The sequence below is a fragment of the Plodia interpunctella genome, chromosome 1 (genome assembly GCF_027563975.2).
Source record: "Plodia interpunctella isolate USDA-ARS_2022_Savannah chromosome 1, ilPloInte3.2, whole genome shotgun sequence".
Classification (NCBI taxonomy): Eukaryota; Metazoa; Arthropoda; class Insecta; order Lepidoptera; family Pyralidae; genus Plodia; species Plodia interpunctella.
Window position 1 is genome coordinate 1,294,416 of NC_071294.1, and position 14,168 is coordinate 1,308,583.

Below are 14,168 nucleotides of genomic sequence, written 5' to 3' on the forward strand. Positions count from 1 at the left end.
CACTATAGTTTATCGCCGAATTGACATACAGACGCGAATGCGTTAAAATTGCATAATTTACAGCAATAATCCGAATCCGCTGCATAAGCTGGCATGAATATCAGCAATGGAATTAATTAATTATGTACGGAGTACCTACTAATTCCATGATATCAGCCTATATTTTGTATACAATTTTTTGTCTATAGAGATACTGTGGTACCATCTTAAAACTGTATAATTTGAATGCTCGTGTTACTCTTAATGATGATCCGAGCGATAAATGAAACAAATCGTTAAAATTAATGCATTTAATGCCGTTGTTGCCGACCATTCATCGAGACTAGCATTCGCATCCGTCCTCACTTGCGTTCTCAAGCACACATCGCAAACACAACTAACATTAGGCTCCCTAATATATCACAATTGGCACCTAGAGAGGTCTAATAACAATAAAAATATTTAAAAACAATAATTTAAAATTTTAAAATATACATAATATTCGCAAGGAAATAAATTACAATAGCCGTTCGCTTAACAAGCACACGCACACACTTAAAACACTTTTTTCAATATATTCTTGAGGCTTTTCTTCTTTTTGCCGCCACTTTCGTTGTCCGGGTGGCCGTTTTGCGATATTTCTGTGGACTCCGACCAGAGGCTGCCGGTCGGAGACTCGGAGGCAGCTTTCTTGTCGACGTCCCCGTTGTGGAGCGCCAGCGGGCTGCGGCTGCTGCGGCTGCTCTGTCTGCTGAAAGTCCTCAAGAAAGCGGGCGACGACAGCCGACGCGTCTTCATTGTTTTATTTTTTAAATTATTAAAAAACGATCCGTTCGTTTTTGGCTGTTCTTTTTTTGTTTCAACATTTTCAAACTCCTTCGGTTCGGGCACTGGAGCGTAAAACTCTTCTTCGTCCAACGGTATGGGGTTTTCTTGTAGTTTGCCAATGCTGTCTTGCCGGTTCCAATTTCTCTCTGCTTCGGCGTTTCTGTGTATTATCGAGGTTTTCCTCCGTCTGTTCCTCCTGGCGACTTTCCACTCGCCTTGGTCGTCTTCTTCCATGCTCTCCATGGATTGTCTCGCTATTTGGAGCGCTTCCTCGCTCGGCCTCCGCTTTTTAGCTGATGGAGTTGCATGTCCGCTTACGCCTTCAACAGATTTGCGTCTCAACTTGTCAATTTTCTTTTTACACTTTTTAGGTACAGGTATAAGTACAGCTTGAGGTTTGCGCGTCGCCTTAATGTAATACAATGCCGCAGTGATTATAATAATTTGAAATACGATGAATTTGAAGAATGTGATGTTGCCGAACCAGCTGTCGCGTTCGTCAATTAGAAGGGTCATAGTAGAAGCCATATGTTGCAATTGGTCGTGTAAAGCGGCTATTTGCTCTAAGTACTTCTGTTCTCGCTCGTTGCTTTTGCGCCGTTCCTCCGTCATTTGGGCGACTGTCTTTTCGAAGGTCTTCTGCATTTCTTCCACCTGCTTCTTGTATCGCCTGCTCAGCTCCTCGAGGTACTGTCCCGATAAGGACATGTTCCTCTCTAGTGTCTGGAATGAGAGAGGGTAAAATGTCAGTAAATTATTCTATAACAATGATGTCAAATCTCACATCCGTGCGTATTAACATAACATCCAGATTATAATATAATATATAATCCAGATTATAATATAATCTGGATGTTATATATCACGATTTGCCTGCAGTTTCGCCCGCGTTTCACACTGTTCTAGAAAGATTGTGGAGAAAAGATTTTTGAATTTGATTTTTTGCTTATTTAGTGCGTCTACACGTGTGGATATTTAATAAATGAGTTTTTAATTGTAACTTGAGATGCGGTCGACTGTACAGACATAGCACACTTACAGTTTTATTATATGTATAGATGTATAGATACAAACACGCACACTTTGGAATCTCTAATAATTACTAGTAAGATAATGAGCAAACTGATGCAATGTTAAAAATTAATAATTATTAATTATATTTATTGTCAGGAAATGATTCAAATAACTAAACAAGTGTAGCGTTTTTCTATCAATCGCATTTCGTCAATCGCATAAAGTATCGACTTCCTTGTACACTTTTTTAAAAGGAAAAAACATACTTTATTGACAAAAACTTGCACTTATTGTAGGAAACAGATAAATGAAGATCGTCGATGTATAATTCCTTAATAAATGATTTGATGGTTCCGATTGTGGGCGAACGCTAGCGACGCTAGGCGCGCTAGTGTAGTGTAAGGTTAATTTCATACAAAATTTTGGTGTTTGTGTGGTGCGAATGCCCCACGCACATGTTTAGGATTGAATTGAGGCCTCCTTCAAAATTATTTAGCACTAATGAAACAACAAAGTGACCGTCAGAATGCATGAACCTGTCAAAAGTCAAAACCGAAATCAGAGCACTATTCTCTAAATTCAAATTCAAATAATTTATTCAGAAATTAGACCTTCACAGGCACTTTTTCACGTCTATTTTTATATTAAATAGTTATTTCTCGCGAGCAACTATTGGCATTTCGGAACGACCACTGCTGAGAAGAAATGCCGAAAGAAACTCATTTGAACAGTGTTGGTCCCTATCATGCCAGAAGGGCTTACCATTATTGTTTCTTACAATGGTTTTTCTAATAATATATAAAAGTACATAGTCAAAAAGTATGTCAAAACAGGTTATAACAGTCTAATTTATGTATATAAATGATTTGAATTTGTTAATTAAACATACTCGTATACACACCTTAACCCTGTTTGACAACCTCAGAAATACAGATTCTTTTTGGAAAGTTGTCTGAGCTTGGTTCTCCTTCTGTGACGCCAGTGTACCGGCCGGCGTCGGGTCCACTGCCATCTGGTCCAACTCGGACATAAAATTTTCATTATCAATCATTATCTGATCATTCAACTCGTCGCCGCCAATGCCAGCCATTTCTTTAAGCTTTTCAGTAGTAGCTTCAATTTTACCATTTTTCCCATCACTTTTTGGTATAGTTTCTTTGATTTCTCCCTCCACGTTTGCATCTACTGGCTTATCATTGTCCGTTGTCGCGACCTCTGCTGGCTGCTCAACTGGCTTAAGCTTTTCATCTAATACTAGATCAGGTTCTTCTTTTTTCTCATCTATTTTATCATTTTCGTCTTTTGGCGATTCAGCTGTATTGACAATTTCAATTTGTTCAGTAGAAATTGCCTTGTCTTCGTGTTGGACAGTTTCAGTAGATTTATCCTCACTAGAGCCATTATTTTTGTCCAACATCAATTTAACATCTTGTTCTGTATTTGTTTCACTATTAACATTAAGAGGCGATTCGTCGACAGTTATATTACTTGTGGCATTTAGTTCGGTTTCGAAACTTGTATTTAATACAACCTTTTTTTCTTTAATTGCTAAAATATTACATAAAGCGGCTAAATACTTTCTTGGAAATATAGCGTTCATATAAGCAACACGCTCTTCACTAAACTCGATCGTTTTTGTACTTTTAAAGTCTAGACCGTAGGGTTGACATAGCCCTGTACACTTCAATGTCTCTCGGAGGAACACTTGACGCACTAAAGTTACTAATTTGTCCGAGCTACAGCTAATAAGTTCATAAACTTCATTGTAAAGGGTTTCACTGCAATTATCACACACAATAATATGGCTTGGAGAGCAACACCGTTTGTACACGTTTCCTACAGACGACGTATCGTTATGTTCACAGGACACATTTTTAGGAACTTCAGTTTTAACAAGCGCTTGTGCAGCCTTCTTCATTATAGACATGACCGCGTCTCTCGCGGAACCGAATAAGTTTTTTGAAGGCTCTGTTTCTACAATAGGTAGATCCGGGATGTCGATGGCGTCGTCATCTTCATCATCATCTATGAGAGCGGCATGTTGCGAGCTCTCTTTTTCAAGAACTTCAAACTCTGACGTGCCGTATACTTTGAACAGCGATATTGGACAGTAGTGCTCGGAACCGTGATGCGACAGCATCTCTACTTTGATAAATTTTCCGAACAAGTGTGGGAACAAATCGAAACTCTGCACATCTCTCATTTCTTTGGCGGTAAAGTGACCTACGCTAGCCCAGTCCCTCGTCGGGAACCGATCGCTGAAGTACACAGCGATGTCTTTGGGAGTGGAGGAGAACAACTCGAAGTTGGCGATTTCGATTTTTTGAGCTTGGACAGCCTCGCACAGCTCTACCACGAACCAGATGCGGCTGTTGCACGTATTGAGCATATATTCGTCTCTGTTAGGAGACAGTATCGAACTGGCTGACCCAGCTTCAGGATTGACGGCAACTATCTTCGCTCCACACGCTGGCGATGCGTAGTTCTTGGACCGTAACTTAGTACTTTTATTGCTAATATTTGTATTGCTATGACTAGGTTGACTCGAGTGATTGAGTACTGTGTCTTTTTTCTCGGCCTCCGCCAATTGTTTCTGTGCCCACTCTGAGAACGAGGGTATATCTTCTTGTGGGGTTTCTGATTTTATTTGAATATTTTCCTTTTCTTCTGTTTGCTCCTCTATTTGAGATTCTGTTAAGCTTTCTTCTGTAATGGGACTAGGAGTTTGAAATGCATCGTCCGTTTGTCTGGTTTCGTGCATGGGTATCGCTTTAACTACGAGCCGTGGCTCCGTTGATTCTTTATCTTCGACCGTTTGCTTGTCTTTCTGGTCGTCTGCCGCATTTTTTTCTACTATTATGAACGTTTTCGAATCATTGTGCTGCTCCGAATCGTTGGCGAACAACAACTCGTCAGGACTCTTCAATTCCAATTTGGAATTCTCAGTTAGAGAGATGAGTAATGGAGGTTGTCCTATGTTAGGTAACCTGGAACAATCAAGTTTATTTATTAATATTTTGAAGTTCGAGCTGCATTGTATACTCGTAGATTAGATACGTGTTATAAAATTTTGCACATTCCAAGAACAGATCTTTTTCATTTTTATTTAAAGTGAAATTTTGTTTCAAAAAAAGGTTCAATTCTGGGTAATTTTAAAGTTATAGACCAGAGAAGGCTTCGGCTTGTGGCTCTTATATTTTTTATTCACACGTAGACTTTATGCGTAATGATCACCGCCAACCACCGATCTTGCAATATGCCAACCGACAAATCCAATTATTGTGTTTGACCTCGACGACTATGGCCAATTGATTTTCTGTTGATAATAAGAGAAAATTCTAGAAATAATGCCTTTCATTCGTAGAAAATACTTTCTTACACATTTATTTAGCCTCGCGCCTGTGTCTGTGCGCACGTTAGAAAATCGTATAAATTTGAAAAATTTTTTGCTGTTTTGTAAAATGACTATGAGTATAGTAATACTATGACTATGATAGACAAAAAAGCGTATTTGTATTATATATGTGAGTCTGCATATAATACAAATACGCTTTTTTGTCACATAACTCATCACTATACTAAACTAATGCTAATGACACGTATATAAGAAAGTAATATATGGACTAATTATGTGAAGAGGGGAGAACGACGTAGTGAAAAAGGTATTGGATCTGAAATTGAATGGAAAAAGTGGGAAGGCCTAAGAAACGAAGTATAAAGTGCGTTTAACAGGATATGGCAAATATAAGAAGGCAGGAAATCGGTTGACAACAGACCGGGAAAAGTGGAGGAAACTGAACTGCTGTACCGACCCTGTGTAAATGAAGTGGGAACTGCGGATGATGTAATTATTTCTCAATAATATACATAAATGTAGCGTCTTATATTAATGTTTTATATCTAGTGATACAAGCGATAAATAGCGATTGCCGTGACCAGTTACAAGTAAAATATAATTTGTATAACATTCTGACTCGAATAGTCAAAGACAAATCAAATATTCCTCATGCTCCTACATCAGGAAAATATTCCTATTTACACTGGTAGTCAAAAGGAAAACAATGGTATTGGTCGGGGCAAGGACATGGGGGACAAGTCAAAGCATTTATATACATTAGTCCTTCACAGGCATTGTCGCTTTTAAACAAATAATTACGTGTAAAATATCTTGGTGAGTCCTTGGTGGCCACCGTACGACAGAAGTTGGAAGACGAGCAGCGCCGCAAGCAGCGCCCGCGGCGGCGACATCGCCCAAGCGCCGCCGCCGCATTGGCCACGAGGTGCACCTATCACGGCACCACCCAACAGGTAACCGCTTATCTTACACGCGAATTTATCTTTCGCCGCCAAAAAGTCGCGTTTCTTTCGTGCCTGTATCCAAACGTACAGAAAAGCAAAGTAAATCTGAATTTGAAAATCACTGTTTTTGTTACTTCTTTCGTATGTGTATCCGAACAGGAAAGGTCTTGGCGAATATTTTAATCACCGTTTAATCACGTTCGTGTGGCTTCGTTCGAATGTGTATCCGAACGTACGGGATCCCTCTTGGTAAATAGCTACAGATTTGAAAATCACTGTTCTATTGACTTCTTTCGTGTGTGTATACAAATAGTGACTGAATCAATTTCCGACCATGTTATTCGAACACTTCGTTTTTCAAAATTTCGTTTTTCAAATGTTTTTCATATTATTTTTTACAAACACAGAATGTATTTTTTTTTACACTATCTTTTGTATCGGATTGTTGACTGGACCAATTTTCGACATGTCTGTCAATATCTTTTCTCTCGTGGTAATTCAAAAAATTACTGAACAGCTTCTGAATTCGTTCGTATTTATATTCGAACGTACGACTGTTGTAATATCACTTGATATAACTGAACTTTCATATAAACCACTTGGCATTAAACTGTTTACACTAAACTATTTATATTTAGTCTTCTATGCTTATGATTTCGTGACGAAAACTGTATGGAAAATAAATAAGTCATCGTGACGCGCTTCTTGGTTTCAATTGACATTAAATTTGAAGTATTTATTTCGGTTATGACCAATACTGTGTGTGAAATATTTATTGACCAATTCAGTTTTATTTTTTTAGGGACATTAAATACCTAGAACATTTGAATGTTTATAGTTTGTGATATAAAAACAAATGTGACGTTCTACGATGTCGATTTTTAGTTACGCATATTTTTGTAATCTGCTCGTTAAAAACTATTGTTTTTAACACATACAAAAAACATCTATCAGTTAGCTTTACCAGCAGAACGTCACAAATACAGCTTAATTAACACTGACACATTACTGAATAAAAGCGTTAAGTTATCAAGGTTTTTCAAGCATTTTCGATTTACACACAAATTCAATATCAGGCGTCGTGACGCCGATATATGTTCTTACACATGTAGATGAAAATGTCATAAGATCTCATATGGAATTGACTCAATTGGCGCGACGGAGACGCGATACAATGTGATTGCGCTAGATTAATTGAACGAAACTGATTCTAAACAAGCACGATGGCAAATTGATAAAGAACAACCGGGCTTAGTGCGAGTTTCCGTATAAAAGATGAGATATCTTATGGTACAGTGCTACAAGGATCTTTTGTTTGAACCTGAGTCCGTCTGTCAAGACATTGTTCTCCGGAATGACAAACTCCGAAAACTAATGTGTAATTATATGTGCTCGAAATAGCCTTTTGTCATTTTCAGCAATCGTCGCATCATACGCGTACGATCACTATATGTGGTGATAGTACGCATAAAGATAAAACAAAGTCGCTTCCCTCTGTCTGTCCCTAATCTTTGAAACTGCGCAATGACAACTTTTTTTTAAACAGTTTTAAACAGATAGTGTTATTTCTGAGGAAGGTTTAGCTGTGTAATTTATTATGGTTTTACACGAGCGAAGCCAGGACGGGCCGCTAGTTAAATATATATATGCGAATAAATCATACAATTAAAAGTTAATTTATTACTATTAAGCAATAATAATGACATTGAAGGAAATAATAGAATTTTTATTGTATACTTTCACGATACGGATGTAAAATATTGTACGTGTGTGTCCAATTTTATTGACATCCATAAAATACCTAATTTGGCATTATCAAAGCGTGAATATTAATTTTATGAGATTTTCTCGATTGGAATCGAGGAAAACATAAAAAATTAAGATGTGTTAACGTTTAAGTTGTTAACTTTATTATATTTCTAAATTGCATATTCATTACAAAGATTTAATATTATAAATGCGAAAGTTTACACGTTGATGTTTGTTTGAGGAAATCAAAATCAAATCATTTATTCAGAAATTAGGCCTTCACAGGCACTTTTTCACGTCATATTCTGAATTAAATGATGTTTACCAAAGCTAAAAACCACTAGCATTTCGGAACGACCACTGCTGAGAAGAAATGCCGAAAGAAACTCATTCGAACAGTGTTGGTCCCTATGGATGGAGGATGTTTCTTAATCAGGAAAAAAATAAATCTGTGAACTCTATGGGGAGAAAGTAATCTGAAATAGCGCATGGGGTACTTTATATATGACGACCTCGGTGGCGCAGTGGTAAAGTTTTTGCCACTGAACCGAGAGGTCCCGGGTTCGATCCCCGGTCGGGTCATGATGGAAAATGATCTTTTCTGATTGGCCCGGGTGTTGTATGTTTATCAATATATGTATTTATTATAAAATATAGTATCGTTGAGTTAGTATGCAGTAACACAAGTCTCGAGCTTACTTTGGGGCTAGCTCAATCTGTGTGATTTGTCCTAATATATTTATAAAGGATCTGTTTTTACTCAATCGCACCGTTAAGCCGATTTTGACGTAATTTAGTACACTGATGCACAGCACCACGTAAATTTTTTTGCCAATGGTCTTCATATAGAACGCCAGAGTCGACTCGACGAAGAAGCTGTACAGATAATCAAATGTTTAGAAAAAATTTCGACTTGAAAGTAACGCAGTGGAAATTTTCTAAATAACAGAACCTTGCAGAGCAACTAGCGATAAATATAAAAGCAATATAGATTCTTGTATCAAAAAAATAAATATAAAACGTAACATTATATTGTACGTGACATTTTTGTCGTAAAAAATATGTACTGCAAGATAAGTCTATTTGCAGATGTGATGTTTAAATGACGCAGAATTACACTAAGTCAATAAATACGAGCGAGTATATTCGTCTTCCGTGATTTGACATAATTTTTGAGTACATACTAATTAACACATAGCTAAAGAATAGTTTGGTATGAAGATCATTAAATACAATTACAATTTTCCCATATATTATTTCGTCGATGGCAAGTCGATTTACATACATGCAGGGAAAAGTCGTATACCTACTAATCGGATATACATTTTCTATTACCGCGAAATAGTATTCGATAAACAATGTTTGTCTTCCTCAAAAAAATCAATTGAGGGCGCCACTTTCGCGACGTTATAAGCAATCTTTCAATCGAACTGAAGTTAATTTCGATGTCTAATTAGTTAATTACCGGTCGCAATCAGCATATAATTTACATTAATTGCGTCACTGCACATTAAATACGTTCGTTGGTATCTTCGTTAACATTAATACGTGTATCGAGGTGAACTAAACGGCCGAAGGTATGTTTGAGTAGGAGCGTGATTTAAATTTAAGCCCTAGAATCCTTGAATTATGTAATAACTATTTTCATAACAGGCAAATTTTCCAAGCTGGGGTGGTAATATGCTAACTTTGTCCCTATATGTATTTCATGAAGATTCTTGGAGTAGATAAATATTGGAAACTAGCAGTCCTGGCTTCGCTCAGGTAAAACAATAATAACTTTTACACCTCAACTTTCCCCAGGAACGACACATCTATTTGTGAAAACGGTGCACAAATCCATCGAATGACCAATGATGCCATAAAGAGTTTTTCTATTTATCTTTCTAGAATTTTCTTCTACATCAATGGCAGCTTCAAATACCTCATCTCCACGTCACGCTACAACACTGCCACATGTTTGAATCAATTGTTCAATCATCATATCCGGGCCAAGCGCCTTCCCACTGCGTCTTGTTCACACAATGTTACACAATTGTACACGCACAAACATTCAGTTCTGCATCTCACGTGTTGGGTATATCTCTAACTTGGTAAAATAGTGCTTATGTATCATTATCAAGTACATTACTAACAATTCAATGCATAATATCATGCATAACACCTTTGGATAGCTATAAACATGTGACACATTGCAAGAGAAGGCTCCCTTTCCATGAATCCTAGACCCCAGTTATTTGCATATATTTCTTGTCGAATAAGATCATTCGGACAAATCTAGGAAAACCTTCTGAAATGGTGACATGATCTATTCTGATTGCATATTTAGACTAAAACCGGTATATTCCTTCATATTTATCATTACAATAAATGTTGGGAGAGAGCCATCACATTATTGTCTCTCTACCAGAACGGTGATTTTCGCGCGATTTTTGCATCTACTAACTTTCATTTTGTTATTTCATAGTTTATAACTCAGTGGCGGCACTCGGAATCCGACCCAAGGTACTGCTAAGGTTCTGGTGACAGCTGGTAGAAGATCGCAAGACATGACGTAATCTAGTGTTGGATTCCATAATAATTTGAGTGTAGGACTTCTTCACCATATACGTGGTGCTAGAACGATTTACTCCCTTCACGTATTTTGAGCAATATACCGCAGTCATTTTTCCCTCTATTATGGTTGAGCTACGCGATGGCTGTCCCATGCGTCAACTCGTGAACGGGTGCTGCCAGAGGGAACTCATAACCTGTTTTGATATACCTTTTGACTATGTACATTATGTACTTTTATATATTATTAGAAAGAAAAAAAAAACATTGTAAGAAACAATAATGGTAAGCCGATCTGGCATGATAGGGGGGACCAACACTGTTCAAATGAGTTTCTTTCGGCATTTCTTCTCAGCAGTGGTCGTTCCGTAATGCCAGTAGTTTCTAGCTTGTGAGAAATAACTATAAATTTAAAGATTGACGAGAAAAAGTGCCTGTGAAGGTCTAATTTCTGAATAAATGATTTGAATTTGAATTTGCAAATAACGCCCAAGCTGTGGTTCATTCCTAACTGGGAGCCTTTTATTACACTTTCCCCTGTACGGTCCTAGAGGCTGTCGCCATGTTTCCTTCGGTTAAGCTGTGAAGGTCGACGTAATAAGCAACTGCAAGTGGGCAATTACGGGTCGCTGGTGCCATAGCATTAAGTATTTGAGCAAATTCTTCATTGTTTCTCGCTCGGTTCGCATCGGGACCGAACGGTTCAGCGGTTGTGGCCCACAATAATTTGTGTTAATTTGCACGCGAGGTCGATGTTTTTAGGTTCAATATATCGTATTCCGACTGTATTTGGTTTTCTAATCATAAAATATCCATATGTTGGGATTATACATTAAAAAATCAGTACATTAATTCTTGCTTTCTGGTTTTCATCACTACACCCTTACTAAGTCCTACCCTAGTAAAGTCAAAGTATTTACTCAGAAATTAGACCTTCACAGACAGTTTTTCACGTCAAATTTTATATAATAGGTATAGTTTTTCTTAAAAAAAAACTACATAATATTACACAGGCATTTCGAAACCAACACTGCTGAGAAGAAATGCTGAATGACACTCATTTCAATGTGTAATTTAACATTAAACATCACAGATAGGGGTCCATTCAATCTTCCTTAAAATATTATACTAAATGTGACCTGTTAACCTTCAATAGACTCATGTATTATAAGATACATTTTTAAAGGTACTAGTCATTGATGGGAAGCTGAAAGGATACAGAGTAGATAGGGACAAAATATGGAGGTCCAATGGATACAAGTCTTGATGAAATGATACTTGTTACCCACCAATGGGGCGCAGTGGCCCACTGGCCTGCTACATAGCTCACGGCAAGCCCCTGAATAATGACAGACTGCTAATAAGACCTGCTTTCCCTAGATTAACAGTCGAGGTAGGCGGGCAGGGTTCAGTGCTATAGACTACAAATTTTAGACCTGTTTCAGACGCGTCTATAGTGACAGATATTGATAATAAAGTCTCAGGAGAGACTTAATCTTACTTAATGAGAAAATTACTCAAAACAGTAAAGGTATTACTCAATCATGCAAAATCGAATGGACTGTATTCGATGAAGTTTTATACATGGGCAGAACTGAATTCAAATTCAAAAATTCGTTATTCATTTTAGGTGATGATATAGGTACATCACTTATTGACGTCAAAAAAATGACATAAACTAAGTTACCGCCGACTTCCAAAGCGCAGGTGAAGAAGAAGCGGAGCAACAAACTTCACCGCATCTGTTTCATCATGTCTGTCATTTTCTCAAAAGAATTTAATTTTTTTCAAAAGATTAATAAATGTTGGTCTCTTTTTCAAAACGGACGAATTTCGAAATAGCACATAGGGTTCGCTATATCCCGAAATTCCTTCAGATGTAAGTTAATAGTTTAATAAAAGTTAAAACTTATGCACCTATAGGAATAACTAATAATACTAATTAGAATAACATTAAAGCCTTGGGCCTCATGTGCGCTATTGAAAGTGACCTTTATCGCCGCCCTTGGCCAGGTCATACTTGAAAATAATTGGAAGGCTTCCAAAGTTTCTGCGAAACTAGTCGTGCCTTGTTGGTTTCACCGCGTTGCCTTGCCTGCTGCCAACTGCTTTCAGTACATTGACCTATTTTCAGATGTATCAGCATGGCCAGCTTACATTAAGCAGAAATTATGAACAATCTCTAAGAACTTCGTTAGACTAAAATCATAAAATCACAGAACAGGAAGAAAAATTTCAAAATCTAAAATTTCGTGGAATTCTTAGCAAATAGGCGAAGCAAATACTGAAGGTGTAATTTTTTAAATAATTTTATACATTTCCATTTTGCTATGGAAATTCTGTTGATTCCATACGTGTCTGTTTTTATAATACTGAATCGCATGACACAGCTGAGAAACAACAATTGAGAAAAAAGAAGAATCCAACGAAAGAAACCAATCGACCGAGAATTACAATCGAACTATTCGCGGATCGCTCGAGGAAATCTTTGATAAAAAATTGAATTCGATAAAGAGAGTTACCAAAATAAGACCTAGAGGGTATAGAAGGGAAATGGGTAAAATAAATAATAAGCAAATACACATGACTAATGTCGTACAGTTAGCATAGAGGAGATGTGAAATCGAAATATCATCTCAACATACATAATTATTACTGGCATACATTAGAGGTTTGAAAAAGTAAACCTTATTCACTGAAAATAAGAATGTTATATTTGTTATTGCCTACAGACAAGATGTCCAAGAACAGAATGAGATCAAAACATCGAACAGCAAGAAAAAAACATTGTCTTCCGAGAGACAGGGCGTCCGGTAGCCGTCCACGAATCGCCGTTATATGATATCTTTCGGCGAAATTCGGCGAAGGCCAAACGTTGTAATGTGTCTAAAGATCATGTTGTTTTTGCATTGCATATCTTAATTGTACAAAAGCTGGTTCAGTTTGCCATGATAAATATTTAGTTACGTGCAAACAATAATCCACGTATAAATGTTGCGTCCCCGTATGGACCGATTGTGTATAAAGATCAAATTCAAAATCACAAAGACGTTGATGTTACAGATTTGAAAGTGTCAAATCGTCATGAACATGAAGGAATAGATGAAAAGCACGAGAATAATATAAAGAAACGAATGAATGAATAGTTCATAATGCAAAAAAATACTATTACATTAGAATTCCTAATTTAGCGCAAGTGAAACTAAGCCAGAATGCGGTTAATTTTAATTTTTTCTAAGCTTTATTGCTTGTCTATCTGTCATTGGAATAGTTATGCTTTCATGTACTGGACCATTGTGCAGTTTGGTGCAGTAGCTAAGTAGATCATCATATCACTTGCGAATCACAGACAAATAAATAATAAATAAAATTAATTCAAATGAAGTCAAGGTTAAGGTTATTGATTACTATAATATACTTCGAATCGGAAAAACAAAACCAATCGATATAAAATTTTATCCTTCCTAATAATATAAATGAGAAAGTGAAATTGTTTTTGTCCGTCACGCTTTTACAGCTATTCAACCGATCAAGAAATTTTACATGCGCAAAACCTAGTTAAATATAAATTATATTTTATACGCATGTGGCATATTACACGTATAGATTACGTGAAAGAATCGATATAAACATTGAAGTAACACGTGATTTATTTAGAAATGAGATAAAAAAGTGAATGCGAATTATATATCTATAAATATTTTAGACATCGCGTGTTACAGATATAGTACTGCCGTGCAAAAGGT

General features: G+C 36.9%; 1 protein-coding gene across 4 annotated transcripts in view; it reads right to left on the reverse strand.

Annotated features, from left to right (window-relative positions):
- Positions 1-275: 275 nt before the first annotated feature.
- The window catches only part of LOC128673559 (uncharacterized protein), a 52,926-nt gene continuing 39,033 nt past the window's right edge, over positions 276-14,168 (reverse strand). For 3 of the 4 annotated variants that reach the window (XM_053751520.2, XM_053751505.2, XM_053751512.2), the window contains exons 2-4: positions 5,978-6,788; positions 2,723-4,808; positions 276-1,530 (exon numbers count right to left, since the gene is read on the reverse strand). In XM_053751520.2, the coding sequence (XP_053607495.1) occupies positions 535-1,530; positions 2,723-4,808; positions 5,978-6,069 (3,174 nt within the window). In that variant the 5' untranslated portion in view covers positions 6,070-6,788 and the 3' untranslated portion in view covers positions 276-534. The remainder of the gene's footprint in view (positions 1,531-2,722; positions 4,809-5,977; positions 6,789-14,168) is intronic. The other variant, XM_053751496.1, reaches the window with a different exon arrangement.